Genomic DNA, 19661 nt, shown 5'->3' with positions numbered 1-19661 from the left:
TCTGGTGGCTTGCTGTGGTGGCGAGCCCTCATGACCATGGACCCCTTCTGGGGCTTGGCATCACCTGTGGGAGTTGGTGAATTCCCTCAAACAGCAGTTTAGGGATTTTGGTATTTCCCCTGTGTGTTCCCAGCATGCATTATTTTCAATTTTCTCATAATATGTGTTAGGATATGTGTTAAGTGAGATACTGTTCATATGGAGAGCAGGAAATAAAATCCTCTATGCTGAAAGAGAGTACCTGGAGCAAACTTATGCAGGCACTTGCTAGAGCTGTGTCTCCAAGTAGGACAAAGCAAGATGCAAAATGCATGTCATCATCAGGAGGCTGAGGAGGTGTAGTTAACTAAGAGAATCAGAGGAACATGGTGTTATAGGATCTATTTTGTTTCACTGCAGACTTTCTTTCAGGTACATAGATTTTATCCAAATTAAGATGGATCCTTTAAATATGTGGATTTCCCCTTTCTTTCTGAACATTAAAGATGAAATAGTACAAAAACATGTAAATAGAGCCCACATCTATACAGACAAACAAAATTCTTTAATGGTCGTTTCAGTGAGTAAGCCTGTTTTATTTTCTGATCCTTAAGAGATCATTGCTTGTTTTGATGTGCTTACTCTAAGATTTTTTAAAAAATGATATCACAGGCTGTAGAATGCATCTGCCAAGTTGGTTGTTTTGAACTAGGATTTCCCCCAAAGCAGTGTGTGTGCTGAGTGTAGTATCATGCTACCAACACTCCTCTATTCCATGTCTGAGATGGTCACTATATTCCAGGGTGCTTGGGAAGTAGTGTTCTGTTCTGCAAATGCATGAAATGCAACCTCAGCCAGAGGGGTGATCACAGGGGAAGAGCTAGTTAGTCATCACCCATAGGTGCTGTGCAGTAGAGTTGGCAGAGGTGTATGTGTGTGTAACATCTGTGTTTATGAGCACCCAGGGTGAACTTCCTGTCCTCCATCTCTTCTGTGGAATTGTATTGGACATATGTCCCATGAAGGTTTACAGTGTTTTGAGAGTGTGTGTTGTCGTGCTCATTTCAGGCATTAGTAATTGCAAAGTGGGTAGACTTGAGGATAAAAATACTAGAGGTAGTTACTGGATTTGGAGTTCTTCAGTGATCAGGAGTATGACATTACCTTTTCTCAGCAATTAGCACTCCGAGTGCCTGTGGCTCTCTTAGATTAGAGTCATTAAAGCTTCTGACAATTCAGCACATTTTCTGAAGCAAGAAGAGCCAGAAAAAGGAATGCCACAGTTATCTCTTAAAACTTGGATTTAACTTTTCTGACTAGTATCTGATAGAAAGTCTGTAACAAAACCAAATGTTCAGTCCATGGCTTTGGAATTGCTTCCCACAAAAGTTCATCTGCAGCTGTTTGCAGCAGAATGTGAAGGTTGTTTCCAGTTCTTCATGTGTTCTGGTTTGTAGGAAAAGTGACTGAGAATTGGGCTAAGTGATACTTACATGCTTTGCCAAGAGCTCATTTGTTAGCAGTCCATAAGAGATTTGTAGGGTATGCAGGAGTGACCCCATCTTAGAGTAACTTAAGTGTTCTCTGGTATGAGCAGCATTTGTCTGAGGAGAGAGTGCACAAATGACCATTGACTGCTTGCTTTTTTTCATGAAGTGAAGCTCCACAAATCGTTAAAACTTGTGGTGTGACTGGCAGTTGGAAATAAAATATTCCTGCTAGCAATACTGCATGGAATGACAAAAGTCCAGAGGTGGCTAGAGAGTATTGTGCTTGTTGCACAATGTACATGGCTGTACTTGAGGAACAGTGTCAAGTAAGAAAAACAAAGTGAATATTATTCTAATGTCTCTTGTGTGATAGCAGCAGGAGGATACTTGCACCATTATGACAAAGTGTTCCTGTCTGCTGCTGATTTATTAATACAATAAAAATGGTAGCTTATTGTTTTATTTTTGTTGAACAAAGTTATTTATGGTATTTGCAATATTAAAAAAAAAGAAAAGATTAATAGTTTACTGTATTTACCTTTGCCAGCTTTAGATATAAAGCAGTTCATTTACATGACTGTCTTTTTCATCTTTTTAAACACCATCAAAATGATATATCTTTCTGGGCAAAATAGTAATATCATTTGTGTGGATAAATCCAGCCTCAAATCTCATTTAAAGTAGAGCATGAGGGATGTTAAGTACCTGATACTCTATTAACAGATAATCAAACTAATCCTTTCCAGGAATCTGACAGGCAGCATCTCCTCTGTTCAGGAAACCTTGTTAGTCAAATTATGTTATATGTGTCAATGGATATCCCCAACAACCAACCTAACTATATAAAATATAGGTCTTGAATAAGTAAGACAATACTGCATGTACTGTTTTCACAGGATTCTTAGATGTACTGATGAAATTACCTAAATTAAAGCTTTAAGGCTTATCTAAATTAAGTTTTCAAAGGGTGAAAATCTCAGAAGAGTTAGCAGCATTGTGTACATCCTGTTCAATGAAGATGAGATTTGAGCTTGTTGCCAGGAGATGAGCTGCTTATTCATAAGTAGTTGTGACAGCTCACTGGTCTCTTAACAGGACACAGCCTGAAAAAAACCCTCTATTTTTCTCTGACTTTTAGAGCATTGTCTCATATTGGGCGTTGCCACTGCTCACTGCAGTGCAGATTGCAATGCTTGTGCAGTTTCTGTTTACCAGGCTTGTAATAAACATTTTCTTGACTGGTAAAGGACACTTAACCCAGTTTATTGCTGCATCTTGGTGCTGCACGACACCTGAAGCAGAGAAAACTGACTTCATTGTGGATTTGTTTCTTCCATTCTGATTGGAAATAGGTTTTTTCTGATACTGTAATATACTTTAAACTGGTGGAAATAAAGGACAATCTGATTTAGCACTAGAAAACGGAATAACTGTGTAGTGATAGCTACTCTTAAAACTCATTCTTTGACTATGTTCCTGTGGAGGGCTGTAAAAACTATGAAGGAATAGGTAATTGGTAACTATTCTTCACGTGTCATGCATCTCCTCTTGACCAGGTCTGTTAGTTTTTCTCCCTCTTCATTAGTTTAGTAAACATATTGATGCTGATGGGCACCAGTGACAGCAAGTACAGTATCCTTCCTGTTGTTTTTCCAGACATTCATTTATTGGCATTACTCTTGACACAGTAACACATTAGTTTCTACCATGGAGTTTTCTGGTTCTTTCCTCCTGAGGGTTTTCACACTTTGTCTGATCCAGAAAGGAAGTATGGCATTGTCTTTTGTCAACTGAAAAACACAGTTCTTTTAGCAGGATTTTTTTCACTTTGAAACAGAACTAAAATACAACTCTGGACATGATACTGCTTTAAAATTATGCATCTTTGGCTGGCTTTGCCTTTTGGAACTTGTTCTCATTCAGTACTAACTCTTATGTTTTTGTCTTGAAAAGGAATTTGCATGCTAGCTGAGAACAGATATGGTGAGAGAAAAATAAATGCCAGGAATGCTACAATAGCTGCTAAGCAAACCCACTAGAATCTGGGAAAAAATATGGACAAAAAATATGTTGCCTCTGATGATGTGTGCACCTACCACATGATAAAGATGGTGAACTCTTCTTATCTGCTAGGAATCAAGAGGATGCTGTCTGCAGTAACATTCTGTTACCATTTATGAAGTGGAAAATCAAGAAACAAATTTTTAAAGGAATGACCAAGAAGTTGTCTAGCCTTCCAACTCAGCATATTCTGGAATTCCATGATTTTTTAATTTTAATTCAAAACACAAGATTGAAGATGAATGCCTATATTAAAATAATGCGACTATGTGCATTTTAAGAAAAGGTCTTTTAAGGTGACCTAAGTAATTGTGAACCAGATAGTCTGATTTCACTTCTTCTGCATATCCCAGCAATTTATATAATGGAAAATAAGAGATGATCAGTACAGTAGTGATTTGATAATAAAAGTCTTAACTTAAGAATTTATATCTGACTGTAGGTTTGCTCTTGTTGAGATGGCAAATAAGTAGAAAACTCCTGAGAAATTTAATTAAATGTTTAACTAGGTCTGTGTAAATTAAATCCACTTTAGTGTTGCCAAAGGTGTAGGTGCAGACTGGCAGTTACAAGAAAAATGAATAACTCATGCTGAACAGACCAACATGGGGACAGAATAAGGGATTATATTTTGAGTAGCTATGGCTTTGGAAGAGTATGTGAAACTCAAAAAAGGCAAGCTGCTCGGCTTGAACCTCTGGTATGAAATCCTGTGGCAAAAGACCTATGAGCATTTGGGTTTATAAATAGGAACTTTTATGAGGAGGAATTTATTTCTGTTGAAGCCGTTAATAAGGCTTAAAAGACTGCTGTTGGTATGCTGCAAGCTTCTTGGTAATGATGTTCTTAGAAGGATTTGTAGAAGCAGTAGAAAGTTGTGAAAAGTTAGAGGACTGGTAGTTGTGCCTCCTAGACACATGAATAGTCAGGATGTGGTACAGTCCAGATATCTCTCTGAAGGGAATCTTCCACTTAAGTACTGCTTATTGATGTAACTATAGAGGTATCTCTACACTTTTTATTTTATGCAGATGATCAGATTGTTACTCTTGAATCTTTTTTATTTTCATTTGTGTGGCATAAAAGAGCAACATTTTTATCTTATAGTTCTGGTCCTGAGAACTATAAATTATGCTCCAGGAGTCTGGATATTTATCTCACCATTTTGTCAAAACAAATGTCTGTTTTTTCAAGTGCCTTGCAGAATTTATGCAACTATGAAGATTCAGTGCTTACTAATTCATTGCTCATAGGTTTTGCTTGCCAACTAATTTTCTGTCAGAACTCAGTCCATATATGTATATATAAACTGTAGATAAGCTACATATCAGTTGATTGGGGAAAACATGCCAGTTCATAAAAAAAGAAAAAACAAACAAAAACCAGCAACCAAACACTATTTACTTTAATCAGGTGCAATGTAATGTGCTTTGCACCTGTCATTGTGTCAGGGATATGTTTTTGAAGATGTAAAAGCTGTGTGATTTTTACTTTTTTTTTTTCCCCTAGACTGTGATTTTTGTGTTGTAATCTGTCACATTATACCAGTGGGAGAAGGGAGGCTGTGTGTATAATGACTGCACATAGTATAAAACAATATGCAATTTAATCTCTGTTTAACTTTTCTTTGTAAAGGCAAATATAGTCTAAAAGGGACTGAGTAATTTCTGACAAAGGGGAAATCACAATAAATTTTAAATGGAAAGCTTGGCAGCACATTCAAGAGAAATGGGAGACAGAGGAATAACTGAGAAAGAAAGTAAAAATTGAGACAATCTAAGCATAGAGCTGAAAGACAAAAAAGAAAAATGTATGGGAAATATATTTCATGGCATAGACAAATATGAGAAATAAAGGAGATACTTGTCATGAATAGAGAAGGTGCTAGGAAAGGTGCTACCAAAAAGACAGCCAGTGTAAAGCAACATTAATAATCACAGGAAGTAGATAACATCTGTTGCACAAAAATGGTTCTAATAAAACTTGTTAGCTTAGTACAAACATCTTAATTATTTTATTTCAGAAACATTTCTTAAGGTTTCTAACACAGATTTTTCTTCTTGAAAACCACAGAGTGACTGAATCATCAGTTGGGTTGCGAACTTCAGACACAGAGTGCAGTCTGTAACTCAACTGAGAACAGCTGGTAGTACCAAAATACCAAAGATCATTGATTGATAGAAAAGAAACCCACCCCAAGATTCGTTGATACCAATTGCTTTGCCTGGATGCGTTTGGCTACAAAGGCATATTGAAAGACTGATATATTAGAGTCAATTCTAGATCCTAAGAATATGTTTTGGAGATGAGAAATGAGCTGATGTTTTTCCCCTGTCAGATTCCCCAGGATGTTTCTCATAATCCTGTTCCTTGCAGCTGTACTTTTGGCAGTCCATCCCTTTTATGTCTTACCTTCTTTAGATCTCCATTTGTTCCATGTCTTTCCTCTTGATGCCCTTGTTTCTCCACTTCACTGCCTATTTATGCTTCCCTCTTTTACAAAATTCTCCCTGACACTTCACCTTGTAGGAGGTGGGAGACTGGAAGCTCTGTCCTTTACCACTTCTGCTTCCCCGCTGGCAAAGCTCCATGCTGATCTTCTGTCTCTTGACAGCTCTTTTCTTCAATTTCCTGGTGGCCATCCAGATTAATTTTTCTCCTTTCTCTTCCTCCATTCCCTTTCTCCACAGTTTGAATCTGTCTTTCCCTATGCCAGCTACTAGTGGGGGAACATTTAAGCCAGAAGCCAGGCATTGTCCATGGTGTCACATCTGGTTCCCTCTGCTACTGTAGTAGCTCCCAGAGAAAGAGGAGATAATGCTTAGGCACGAGTGATTGTGGTTGGTGTGTTGTGCAAATTCAAGATTGTTGCTTTTAGTTCAGGGACCATTTTTTAACAAAGGAAACTAAACTGGCAGATTAATATTGCTTGTGCAGGTAAACTTAGAGTGAAGAAGCCAGAGATATGAAAAGCAGGAAACATGAAGCACAGAAATTGCCTACTACTCTAATAATACTAGCAGAAGAGAAAATTAACTCAAGACTGCCATGGTTTTTGGCTCAGTTAGATGGGATGCGAAGCAGTGTGCTGCATCTTCTGGAACTATCAGATTGAGGAGGCATTTATATGCCAGATTTTCATTACATTCATTTTGAATTTTAAGTCATCTGTGATGTTGACTGACTGGTGTAAAGTGCCTTGGATTTGAAGGCCCTTTAAAAATTGAGAACATGTAGCATTTCTACTCAGAAATGCATGAAACTTGTGCCAAGGAAGCTAATACAGCTATTGAAGTAAATGGAAATTATGCAGTTTAATTGAAGTATTATTAGCCAGTGCCAGGTAGTTCAAATATGATTAGCTGGTTGTCCAGTACATGCCAAATTTTTATGTTCAGATCTTCTAAAGAAAACTGCTGAATATTTCTAATAAGCTAATATATGCACAGACTTTCTCATATGGATTTTTCAAAAATAGCAGTAGTGTGAAATCAATGAATATTTCATTATATCCTGAGATGCCTCAGTCAACAGTAACTGGATTCCTCATGTCTCTTGTCCAGGAAACCATCTTTGGAAAACTTTTGAAGAAGATAAAGATAGTATCACTTAAGAGTTCTGTTTGCAAATCTTTCCCTGCTGATGGTAGAGAAACACCAGAGTATTTATCTTTTATCTAAGAAGCAGCATTTCAATATATATTAGCTAATTTGTAAAATGTAAATAGGGGAAGTTGTAGTCAATCAGATAATATGTCTTATCTGCAATTAACTGATGGAGTTGGGGTATTTTTGTGTGTTTATTTTTCAGCTCATTTGTAGACTGTAGCTGAACAATATTATCAGATAGGCATTTTAATGCTTTTCAGTACAACTCTTAACTTAGGAACCACCACTAGTATACTTCTCCTAGATTGTTATGATCAGATAGTTTATTCACATCTCTTTTGATAGTCTTTGTCCCTGTATTCTTTATTCAAAAAAAAATCATGACCTGTACTTTCATCTCTAAACAGTTTAGAGCCTCTAGGAAAGAAGCAGCTTGGATGCATGAATGGACCTGTCCAGTCCTCTGGGCTTTACTGAGCTTTTGGTTCCAGAGGTAAAGTGCAGAGCATGGTTGCAGCTTTTACCTTGGAAGTCGTGATAGTTGTGATACTCTGAATTAGAAAATTTTTACCAACTTGATATCTGGATCCTTAAGCAGAGAAACTAAGGAGAGCCAAGCTTGTGTAGCCATGAAGTTTAGGTTAGGTGTTTCGTCATCTAATTTCATGCAAAATCTGAAACTGGACAGCCTTCCTTCCCTGTCCTACTGTTCTTTAAAATTGTCAGCAAAAGTGTATCTTTCAGGGAGGAATCTGGTGTGACTTCTTAAATAAAACTGTGTAGAAGTCTTGTTTGTGATTTTACTGGTTAAAGAAAATATCAAGCTAGTCTACATGTTCTGAAAACTAAGGCAGTTTCTTTTTTCCACAAAGAAGGAACATTCCATGAAGCATTTATTGCCTTGTGAAATGAGCAAATCATCAAGTTATGCAATATTTATGGCTTAAGTACTATCTGCTTTATTCTGTTGCTCTTGAGAGACCAGAATTCTCATAGCACAGGAGTACTTTGTGGCAGCAGATGTAATCAGTCATGGACTTCCATGAGAGTGAATTTTGGCAGTGTTTTAAAATTTTGGAGACTGTTAGAATTAAGCAGAGTTTCTTTCCCTTTTCCTGTGTAAACTGCCTGCGTGTAACAGCTGAATGCCTTGCACAGGTGTAGGAGCTTTGCCACCAAAGGTTTAAGTGGGTATCATTGGGCACCAAAGCTCAAGGTGAGTGGATGGCATCGCCCTTAGATTATTCCTACCTTCAAAAAGGGCAAGCAGGAGGGTCCAGGGAATTACAGCCTGGCCAGTCTTACCTCTATCCCTGAGAAGATGATGGAGCAACTAATTTAGAAAACTCTTCCCCAGAACAAGGGAACTCATATTCAACTGACCTTGATGACCTATGATGAACTGACTTTATTTCATAAGATCCTCATAAAGAAGCTGGTGAAGTGTGGGCTGGATGAGCAGATAGTGAGGTGGATTGAAAACTGTCTGAGCAGACAAGTTCAGAGGGTGATAATCAGCTGTGCAAAATATGGTTTGAGAACAGTAACTGGTGGTGTAATCCAGGTCCAATCCTTTTCAATGTTTTCAGGAATGATCTGGATGATGACACAGGGGGCACTCGCAGCAAATTTGCTGATGACACCAAACCAGGAAGAACAAAGGAGCCTCAGTAGGATGGAGAAATAAGCTTGACAGGAACATCATTCAGTTCAATGAGGGCAAGGGTAAAGTCCCACACCTGGGGATGAACAAACCCAGGTACCATTATCTGTGAGGACCACCCAGCTCTGTGGAAAAGTGCTGGACACCAAGTTGACCATGTGCAGCAATGTGCCCTTGCCGTAAAGAAAGTGAATGGTATCCAGGCATGCATTAGGAAATATGCCAGCAGGTCAAGCAAGGTAGTTCTTAGCCTTTGCTGTATCCAGTTCTAGGCTCCATAGTACAAGAGACATGAACATACTGGAGAGAGTCCAGCAAAGGACTGACAAAGATAGTTAAAGGACTGGATTATCTCTCATTTGAGGGAATGCTGAAAGAGATGGGACTGTTCAGCCTGGAGAAAAAAAGGCTCAGGTGAGATCCCATCATTGTGTGCAAATATCTGAAGGGAGGAAGTAAAAAAGTAGACCATGTTGTCATTATAGCCATCTTAAGTTGTCACCATAGTCCAGATTCAAGTTGATTCTTGCTTTTTTAACTCTGTAGTATCTGCAAATTTTCCCTGCTTGAACATCTGCTACAGCTCAAGAAACCTACAGTGCTGATGAGGTGCTGTTGAATTTATGTATTTCTACATCATTTCACCTCTGTAGGTAGTACTGTATGTAACTGCCTTGCTAAATGTCACATGAACATGATTTGCATTCTCCAGGACCAATTCTAGATGTGGCATACCTCTTCAATCATCACTAACAAACATCTATGAAATATACCTCAAGTGTTCTCCCACTCTCGTTTCATACTATGATAGCTGAAATGTTACCAGAATCTTACTGCATCTCCCTCATCTCACAAGATGATTTGGTAATTACATCCATGAAAATTACTAGAAGCAGATGTGTAAAGCGGGAGCTGTTTCTCCATTTCTCAGCAGCAAGATGGCCCCCACTAGCAGGGGAGAATGCCCTAGGAACAGTGTAAAACCTGGAAGCCCCCAAACTTTACAGAGGTAAAGTATGTTGGAAGAGCTATTCATCTAGGATCTTAGAGCTATTTATCTGGCATGCAGACATCTTTTTCCTATGCAGTAAGACTTAGGTGTAAACAGTCATCAAACCCGCAATGCTTATTAAGCTACTTCTGGTTTTCTTAATTTGTTTTTTTGGTGATAATGCTGCTTGATTTTCACCATGAGCCTTTACTCATGCAGAGAGTCGTCTCTACGAAGTTGACCTTTAAATGAGTGTTTAGCCACCAAAAGGCAGTGAGGAGCTGACTGCTGCAGATTGAACTCTGAAGGTAGAAGGATAACTATTCTTGACTGGGCCAAGGAATACCACACAGTTTCCTCAAGGGTCTGAGTCTGGTATTGCTGTCAAGGGCTCTGGTTTTTCAGTCTACATTTGGTAATTAGATAGGTCTCCCCCATCCTCTTCGTCCTTAATGTTCAAAGGAAATGTGGTCAGGATTTGATACCAATATAGTAGTATTGATTCACTACATTTCTGTGAATTTGTGCAGTATGTCTGTTTTTCTGATGTTTTTTTCAATGATCCAGGGCCATCAAGCCTACAGATCCAGCCACGTTGCATGGCCATAGATTCTCACTAGTTAATAACCATCAGATTTCAGAGAAGTCTAGCATTTATTACTTTTTAACAAGAATGATTCAAAAGCTGCTGTATGCACATAAATGAAAGAGATTCCTTATTTGTAGAAAACATCTATAATCACTCTCAGGGTTAGGAACAGAGGCCATTTGGTGCTGTTTGTTATTCACAGTGCTGGACCGGAGCACCTAACAGCAGTATTAGCATAATACATGAGAGCTGCAGCCATGCATCTAGGCAGTCACTGGATACATCAATAAGGCTTTTGAAGAACCATTGAAATCTTTAAGGCCCTTTTCTGCTGAATGTTTTAATGGCCTTGCTTGGATTAATCAGCTCAGGAGCAAGCTTTCATATTGTGGGGTGGGTGGCAGGTTTGATATGTTAAGCATCAATTTAATGGATGAAAATTATTCAGGCCCTCACAGCTGGTCTGCTGTACATAGTAGTTTGTAAATACTGATTGCTGTTTTCATCTTAATGAGGGACCCACTTATCCGATTTGGGGTTTAGATTTTGCTTTTTCTGCCAATTTTCACTCTCCTTCTAGCTGTAAACAGCTTGATTTGTTTTTTAAAGGGGGAAAAAAATCTTCCATTGGTTTACAGTGTTTGCAGAAAGAAGTGTTAGGCTAGTAAAGGCCATGTAAATTGAGGCTTTAATATGTTACATTTTGCCATGTAAAATGGAGACACTTTTCCAAGTCTACAATGACTTCTAAAACTTTTCTGAAGGATGTCTGTATTTTGGGACTGGACAGAACAGCTACCTTGGGATTACTACCCATTTACCTAGAACAGTCTTTTTGGATCTTCAAAGCAGGTTGTCTTGGTGCTGCTGTTATGGTTTTTTAAGAAGATTCTGATCAGTTCTATACCTGTAACTTTGTGCTAACATAGAAACTTGGGCATAGATGGGTCTCCATTGTCCATGAAAGGTGCTGTATGTGTCTACAGAGTAGATACCATACCTGAGAGGCAAAACATTTTAATCTTACATGTACAGAATGTGCACAAGTCATCTCATACTTGGGAACTTTGGTGGGTTGATCCTGGCTGGATGCAAGGTGCCCACCAAAACTGCTCTGCCATTCCCCTCCGCAGCTGGACTGGGGAGAGACAAAAAAATAAATGCAATGAAAGACTCATGGGTCAAGGTAAGGACAGGGGGAGATCACTTGCCAAGTGCTGTCATGGGCAAAACAGACGCATTGATAATGAGAAATAAAATTTAAAACCTTACCCTCTCTTCTTCACAAGCCCTCTCTTCTTCACAGGCTCAACTTCACTAACGATTTTCTCTATCTCCTTCCCCACAGCAGCACGGGGGGGTCAGGGAATGGGGTTGCATCAGGTGTTATCTCTGCCCCTCCTTCCTCTTCAAGGGGAGGAGTCCTCACACTGTCCCCTGCTCCAGCATGGGGTCCCTCCCACAGGAGACAGCCCTCCATGAACTTCTCCAACATGAGTTCTTCCCAGAAGCCACAGTTTTTCACAAACTGCTCCAGTGAGTGTCCCCCACAAGGTTGTCAGTCCCACCAGCAAACCTGCTCCAGCATGGGCTCCTCTCTCTACAAGGCCACAGGTTTGCCAGGACCCTGCTCTAGTGTAGGCTTCCTACAGGGTCACAGCCTCCTTTGGGGATCCACCTGCTCTGATTTGGGGCTCCTCCATGGGCTGCAGGTGGGTCTCTTCTCGGATGCCTGGAGCACCTCCTTTCCTTCCTGCACTGACCTTGGTGTCTGCAGGGTTGATTCCATGGCATATTCTCACTCCTCTGGCTGCAGTTGCTGTTCTGTGGTTGGTTTTTTTACCCCATTCTTAACTATGTTATCACAGTGGCTCTGCCACTATCACTGATGGGCTCAGCTTGACCCATGGTCAGTCTGGTTTAGAGCCAGCTGGCTGGGGCTCAGCCAGGCATGGGGAAGCTTCTGGCAGCTTCTTACAGAAGCCACCCTTGTGGCCCCCCACTACCAAAACCTTGCAGTGCAAACAAATTGCAGCGACATGGCTGGAAGAGTGGCAAGGCAACTGAGTAATTCTCAGTTGTTTTTCTGTTCCTTAGCAAAGTTAAATAATCTAATTCTTTGTATGTGTCGTACAGAGCGTTTTTAAAAGCTTTAGTGATTACTTTGCAGCAATCACAGTCATGCTGCATTAGCAGATATTGTTATCCAAGTGTTTCCTAATAGCTGACTTACTTTTCCTTGGTCCATTTTGGTGTTATTTTCTGTTCTCCAAGTCCATGGAAAAATATTATTTTCTTTTATTTGTGTTAGCCTTTTATATACTGCAAAGTCATTATCTTGTCCTCTCTTGAACATCTTATATCTAGACTAAATAACCCCAATTCTTCTGCTGTTTCCTAATGAGCTCTATTTTTAAGGCAGCCATTCATTTTTTGTTCTCTTCTGTTCTTCTTGCCTATGTATTTTTTGAAATGCATTGCCTGTCAACAGGGAACTGCCAGGGCTGAAATAGAATCTTTGAGTTCAACTCAGTTTAAAAAAAAAAATTAAAGTAAAAATATTACATGATAAGTAACTGTGTTGTCTGATACCATCACATTATTTATAAGCTAGAGCCTGAGGCTTTTACTGTTGTTCTTATGGTAAGTTTGAAACTTGCTAAAGAAGGCACTTTAATGAGTGCAGCAGAGCTCTCTGGACACATCTGCAGTTTCCCATAAATGATGCCTCACTCACCACTGCTTGCTACATTTCTTTTCCCTCCCTCTCTCCAAAAATGCTCTTGTGGTCACTTGGCTCTGATAAAATCCTGTGCAGCTGTCTCCCAGTTCTTACTCCAGCCTGCATAGGTAACCACTGTGCCAAGCACTCAGTGTTTTTTTTATGCAGAAGTAGCAGTGAGATTAGACTGAGATAACAGTAATAGAAATGCCTTTAACCAATTTTTTGTTTCTGTACATTCGGTTTTGGATAAGAGGCATATAGAAAGGGAATATTGCACCCTTCTGCTGCTAGATCAGTGGTGCTCAAGGGTCCTCAGCCTGATGGAGGTGCCAGGAAGCCAGTTTGAGCAGGTACTGCTAACAGCATGGTTGTATGAATGAGCAGTTCTGCTGGTGCTCATGCTGAAATGGCTCCATGATTGCCTTGCTTAACTGTCATGTCCAGATTAATGCACATTTAGAGCAGCTCAACTTTTACTTCATACACTATATGTAAAAACTCCTTCCTCAGGTACCATACATTTCAAACTGATTAAAAGCTGGATAGCAATGTAAATAGTTAGCCATTAAGAATATTCTTGAGCAAGGATGTTTCTAAGGATGTTCTTCCATTGAATATTTTTACCCTAATGTTTCAGTATCTTTTATTAATGAACAATATGATAGTGCGTAGCACTTTCAGAGGGTGCAAGATAGGAAAGCTGAAGATAAACAAATTCATTTTACAAATGTCTTTCCAAACTATTTATCATTTCACTGGAACTCATCATTCTGCTCTTGATTAGGTATTGAAGCTTGCTTGCACTGCAGAGGGAGTCCCCCCAGATGACTCCCAGTAAATAGTTCTGTCTGGTCTTGACCCATCTGCTACTTAAAATTCTGAAAGTTCAACATGAATTTTTGATGCTTATTTATACATTCAAATGAGATAGTTCTTATGCATCTGGGCCAAGATTGAGGTTTTAGTTCTCTTAAGGGTTTCTTTTTTTCCCAGTTACCATAGGTTTCACCTGTATTATACCTCTTCCTTATATTAGGCCTTCCTATTCAGAATTGGTCCTTTATTCAAGGTCAAAGTGCTATATGAATTTTACTGCTAAATTCCTACATGTTTTCTCAAAGACTGTTTCTTGTCAGTTTCTTTGCTAAAAATAATTCAAGCTGTATTGCCTCTGTTGCTTCACAGTTCTACCAAATCATATGCTCAGGTATATCCTTTTTCAGTTTAGACATATCCCATCTTACAGTTCATATGGAGAACCTCTCTAAAAGTTCTTTATCCTGGCTCATTGCTTTCAGATTCACCTCTATCTCTCCATACTCCACTGCATCAAATACAATTAGATGTCATCTTTAATATTTTCTTCTGGTTTATTTCATGTCCCACTAGTCATTTCCTCGAACATTGAGATATTGATTTTTTTCCCACCTTCATATAAAAAATAAGGATATTCTTGATTGCTTATTTTTCAGCTTGCTTCTCTAGTGAGCATTTCTTCAGTTTCTTCCCATAGACTTTACAAATCAGCTGCTGCAGTCCTTCTTAAAGATTTTATTCATTTTGATTACAGATTACTGGTCAGGTAGTTGACAATAGAATTGTAGAATATCTCAAGTTAGAAGGACCTTTAAGGACTGGGGAATCCAACCCCCTGCTTCTCTCAGGACAAGCTAAAACTGAACCATGTGACTAAGAGCATCATCCACACGTTTTCTTGAGTTCTGACAGGCTTGGTGCTGTGACCAGTCTCTTAGAGAAGAACATTTTCCCTATCTGAAATTGCCCTTGTGCATCTTCATTAGATTTCTTCATGTCTCATTGCTGGTCACCAAAGAGATGATGTTTCTATACTACATCTGTGTTGCATAAATTATTCTGGGATGTGGTAGCTCTTTTTGTAACTGGTTTGTATGGTGCATCGAACTGGTAAATAATTTTATCTTCAGGTTAAGGAGATACTTGTCCAGAAATGTAGTGAATACTGAGGTGCATTAATTAAAATGTATGCTAGCAACTAACTGGTAAAAGCAGATTCATACCATGGGGTTATACCAAATATGCCTTTGGAAAACATGCTTGCAGGAAGGCTTACAAGGAACTTCCTCCCAGTTGCCTGTCTGTCTAATAAATGTTGGACTCTGAGTAAGGCTATTACAGATTTATGTTCTAAAGTAGAAATAACAGTAGAAATGACTGAGATTTTGTCCTGTCAGTAATTTCTGTGAGGGATCAGACTAGAGAGGCAAGATCAGCCCTGTAATTATTTTTCATATGCATTATCGATGAAGGAAAAACTAGAGGAAACTGTATATCTGGTTTTGCATAGACAATGTTCATAAAATAATAGGAACTCTGTCTGCACTAATCTCATTAAAAAGAGGTTGGAAGTTTGTAAAAGCTAAAATACTTGGGTACGAGAGTTGTGTCTTGGTTTTCAACTGAAAAATACAAGGTATTATTTAAAGACTGTTTTAAAAAGTACTTGATTTTCCTAATACCGGTGAAGGGAGGTGGGAGGAGACCTGATATTCTTCTGTAATAGGAATCTAAGAACTGTTGCTGGGGAGCTTGGAAGGAAAGAAATCAAAATGACAAGTTTGCTTTTCATGTTCAAATCTAACCGAAAGTTATAAAGTGAACAAGCAGCAAAAAATTATAAGTTAATATGTTTTTTACAATGTAAAGCTTTTTTTAATACAAAGAGGTAGGTGGGGCAAGGAAATTTCAGTCTTTACAGTTCTTGGAGATAAATCAGACTTAGTAACTATTTGCAATTGATCCTGCAATCTTAGGTTTTCAAGATCAAAGCAGTGCAACTGGCAGGAAAACTTCTTCCAGCCTTCAACACACCTACGGGTATACCATGGGCAATGGTGAATCTGAAAAGGTAATGAGTTTTCTTTTGTGAAATGTGTTCCTTCCCCTCCCTCCAACTTAAAATTAATAATGGCATATATCAGTTTTTCTTAGTAGTGGAACTGTAGAAAATGCAGACAAATTGACATTCCTGGCATGTTAGAATCATTTTGATAGAGTTCAGCACATTCTAACTCACTAACTGCAATACATTTTGATCCTGTTTTTATTTTTATGATTCTGCAATAAGCATTCCATTTGCCATTGGACCACACTTAGCATATTATTCTGTGTGTTGCTCTAGGGCTTAATAGTTGTTTCTTTAGTCATTACAAAATCTGTTAAAAATCAAAATTGTTTGCAGGACATGGTTGAACTTACTGAGTTTTCTGTACTGTGTGAGCTGTATGTTACCTTTAGAAGATTCCTAGCATTTGAGAAGACGATGAGACTCTGAAGTTACTATTTAATTTTACATTTTAGCTTGGGGTCTGGTGTGCTAAAGTGAACTGTGATCTGTGCAGATGAAGAGTCTCCTGTAGAGGACTGTTCAGATCAGACTGAACTTACATGGTCTGCATTGCCTCACGGAAAACAACTGCCTTGCCTAATGTATGTTGTATAGCTTGCTCAGTGCTAGGATTTGTTTCCCTCAGATTTTGAGAGCATTTTTGATGCAAGGCATTCTTTACATTTTCACTATGTCCAAAAGAGTAGCTGAATTGGGATGTATATCTAGATTGTGTGTACACTTACTCATAAGTGAAATCCTTTATGAGAGGAAGTAGCAGTAATCTTCAGAAATATGTAGTTAACTACAGAAATTAAAAAACTCAATCCTGAAAGGTGATGAAAACTCCTAGATTAGATTAAACCAGAGGTAATTTAGGAGTCAGGATTAGCAAAATGGTATGACTTTGAGTGCAAAAGGTAGGAGATATGTCACACTTTCTGCTGATTCTTTAGGTGAGCTGAGGAACTCATATATTGTGCCAACAGTAAACATCCTGTATTCCTATGTGGACACAAGGTAGGGAAGCACATCCCACACAAGTTAAAGGGAGCACAGCAGATCAAGGCAGCAAAAGCTGCCACCTTCAAAACTTGTCTTACCTTGATTCTTGTTCTTAAGAATGTGCAGTGAATAAAGAACAACTGCAATTCAGCCCAGTGTTAAGTCATCATATTTGAGTGACTTCATGGTATTATATTATTTAAGCATAGGATTTTTTGTTGATGAGGTTATGGTATCCTTATTCCAAAAAGATTCAACCAGCGAACCAACTGATCAATCAAATCACAACTCCTGTAATCTTAAGTGTGGGTTAAAATATTGTTGTTATTTGCTTAATTTGCTGTGGAAGTTGTAATGTGCACAGTAGTTCTGAATTTTCTGTTGTTTTCTTCCTTTCTTTATGCATATTTGTTGGAATTCAGTGGTGTTGGTCGAAACTGGGGCTGGGCTTCTGCTGGCAGCAGCATCCTTGCTGAGTTTGGTACTCTGCACATGGAATTTGTCCACCTCAGCTATTTGACAGGGGACCCTGTATATTACAACAAGGTGAGTCTCAAAAAAATCAGTATTTATATCGTACTTCTTATCATAAATCTCATTAAAGGGGAAGTACTTTCTGTATTGAATTCTACTTCCATTCTTGGTAGCAGGTAAATATTTTCATGCTTGTATTTCTGTTGCCAAATAGATTTATTTTTCAAGTAGAAATATATGATAACACAGGTTTTCTTATTTGTTTCAGAATACATTTAAAAATCATGTTTTTTAAGCATGTTTATGTAAGCATCCTTTAAAACCAAAAACAAAGCTGAAGAAAGCCCTCAGGAAAGCTTGTGGTTCAGATTAATAAAATTTGCTACTAAAAATGAAAGAAAAATGAAAAAGATTAGATTTAAATATGTGCAGAGGGCAGATGAACGTTGTTAGCGGTGAACCTGATTCTTGATTTAATTTAGGTCATGCACATTCGGAAGTTACTTCAAAAAATGGATCGTCCTAATGGACTTTATCCAAATTATTTGAATCCAAGAACAGGCCGATGGGGTCAGCGTAAGTATTCTTATTTTATTAATTCCTAATTAGAAGCCTACTTCTTCCTTTGTTGCTGAGTTGGCAATCAGAAAGTTTATTCTGTAGGGCACAAACAGCATTGCTTGATAACATAAAACACAGAAGGATTGCTTGAACTTGAGATATCCTGTAATGAATCTTTGCCTGTCTCTGTCTGAAGTCACAGAGCTCACTTTTTAGGGTACTTTCTGAAAACAGCTTGCTACTTAATCTGATGCCTATCCTTATGTTTATCAGTCAATAAAATCTTCAGTTATAAAGACTAAGGCTGAAAGTATTTCCTCTTTTTGATTCTGTTCCTGGTTTTGTTCTGCAAACCATCTGGTAAGTGGATTATTGTAAGGTGACGTGCATTAAAGCATGTTTGTGGTGGTTAAATTGTGTTAGGCACTGACATCTACAAACATAATTCATCTCCTTCGTGGCATGTGAAATGGCATGGTGAACCTCCTTATAGATGTTAAAAAAAAAAAAAGCTTTGGAATGAAAAGAAAAAGCAGGCATTGTTGCTGACAAGGTAAGAGGAGAGATAAAACATCAAGAGAGGGATACAAACAAGATTCTTTTATTGAAGTGGTTCTTTCAAAAAAAGTTGAGTGGTTTTGTGCTTTGATAGTGGCAGTGATAAAAGAGAATTTTTTTCTTCAAGGTTTTATTTCTTTTTCTTTCATAAATGCAGGTCTATTTAGGAAAAACATGCAAGATGATCTATTTCTGTCCTGTTTGACATCATTGATAGGTTTTGGGGATTTCAGTGGTTGGCTGTAAATATCCAGCAGAACATTTTCTGGCTTGCAAACTGAGAATCTGCTTCTGACTTTGAATCTGGTATGTGAGGGAGATGAATACAGCTGTCATTGCAGTCATTGTGAAATACTTGTCTAATCCCATCCTTAAAGCCAAAATTCTCTCCAAAGCGTCTCGTATCTTTGAGTGAATCGTGACACCATCTGAAATGGGCAAATGGATTGATGGGACAAATTCTTCTGATAAATTTTAAGTTTAACAACATATTCAAAAAAAAGAAAATATGCAAATACAAATACTCCGGCATTATTTATTCAAAAGACGATTTTGTATTTTTGCTTTGAAACAATTTTTTGTATTGACTTTTTTTTTTTATTCCTAACCATCTGCTTGTGCTGGTTTTATCAAAAGTAGTCTAATGTGACGTATCACCAGGATTCTTTAGAGGCTTTTTCATAGAATCATGGGATGCCTTGGGTTGGAAGGAGCAGTAAAGATCATCTAGTTCCAACCCCCCTGCTGTGGGCAGGGGCACCTTCCACTGGGTTGCTCAAAGACTCTAACCTGGCCTTGAACACTTCCAGGGATTGGACATACTCAACTTCTCTGGGCAATTCACCCCCACAGTAAAGAATTTCTTTCTAATATCTAATTTAAACCTACTCTCACTTTGAATCCATCTCCCCTTGTCCTGTCACTACATGCCCTTGTAAAAAGTCCCTCTCCAGCTTTCTTGTAATAACAATGCACGGAATTAGTATCTCTTGGCAATAAAATACTCCTCATCACTAAAAGTAAACATACAGTGAAAAGTTTAACTTTGCAGAAGTTTGGTGGAGCTCAAATATACTATTAAATGGATTTTG

The 19661-nt window shown here is 38.4% G+C and overlaps 1 protein-coding gene across 1 annotated transcript in view; it reads left to right on the top strand.

Annotated features, from left to right (window-relative positions):
• The window catches only part of MAN1A2 (mannosidase alpha class 1A member 2), a 135736-nt gene that overhangs the window by 72260 nt on the left and 43815 nt on the right, over positions 1 to 19661 (top strand). The window contains exons 6-8 of the mRNA XM_012569883.5: positions 15899 to 15993; positions 17400 to 17523; positions 17934 to 18027. Of these exons, the coding sequence (XP_012425337.2) occupies positions 15899 to 15993; positions 17400 to 17523; positions 17934 to 18027 (313 nt within the window). The remainder of the gene's footprint in view (positions 1 to 15898; positions 15994 to 17399; positions 17524 to 17933; positions 18028 to 19661) is intronic.

The sequence above is a fragment of the Taeniopygia guttata genome, chromosome 1 (genome assembly GCF_048771995.1).
Source record: "Taeniopygia guttata chromosome 1, bTaeGut7.mat, whole genome shotgun sequence".
Taxonomy (NCBI): Eukaryota; Metazoa; Chordata; class Aves; order Passeriformes; family Estrildidae; genus Taeniopygia; species Taeniopygia guttata.
The sequence above is the reverse complement of the archived record's forward strand: the minus strand, read 5'-3'. Positions and strand labels throughout refer to the sequence as shown.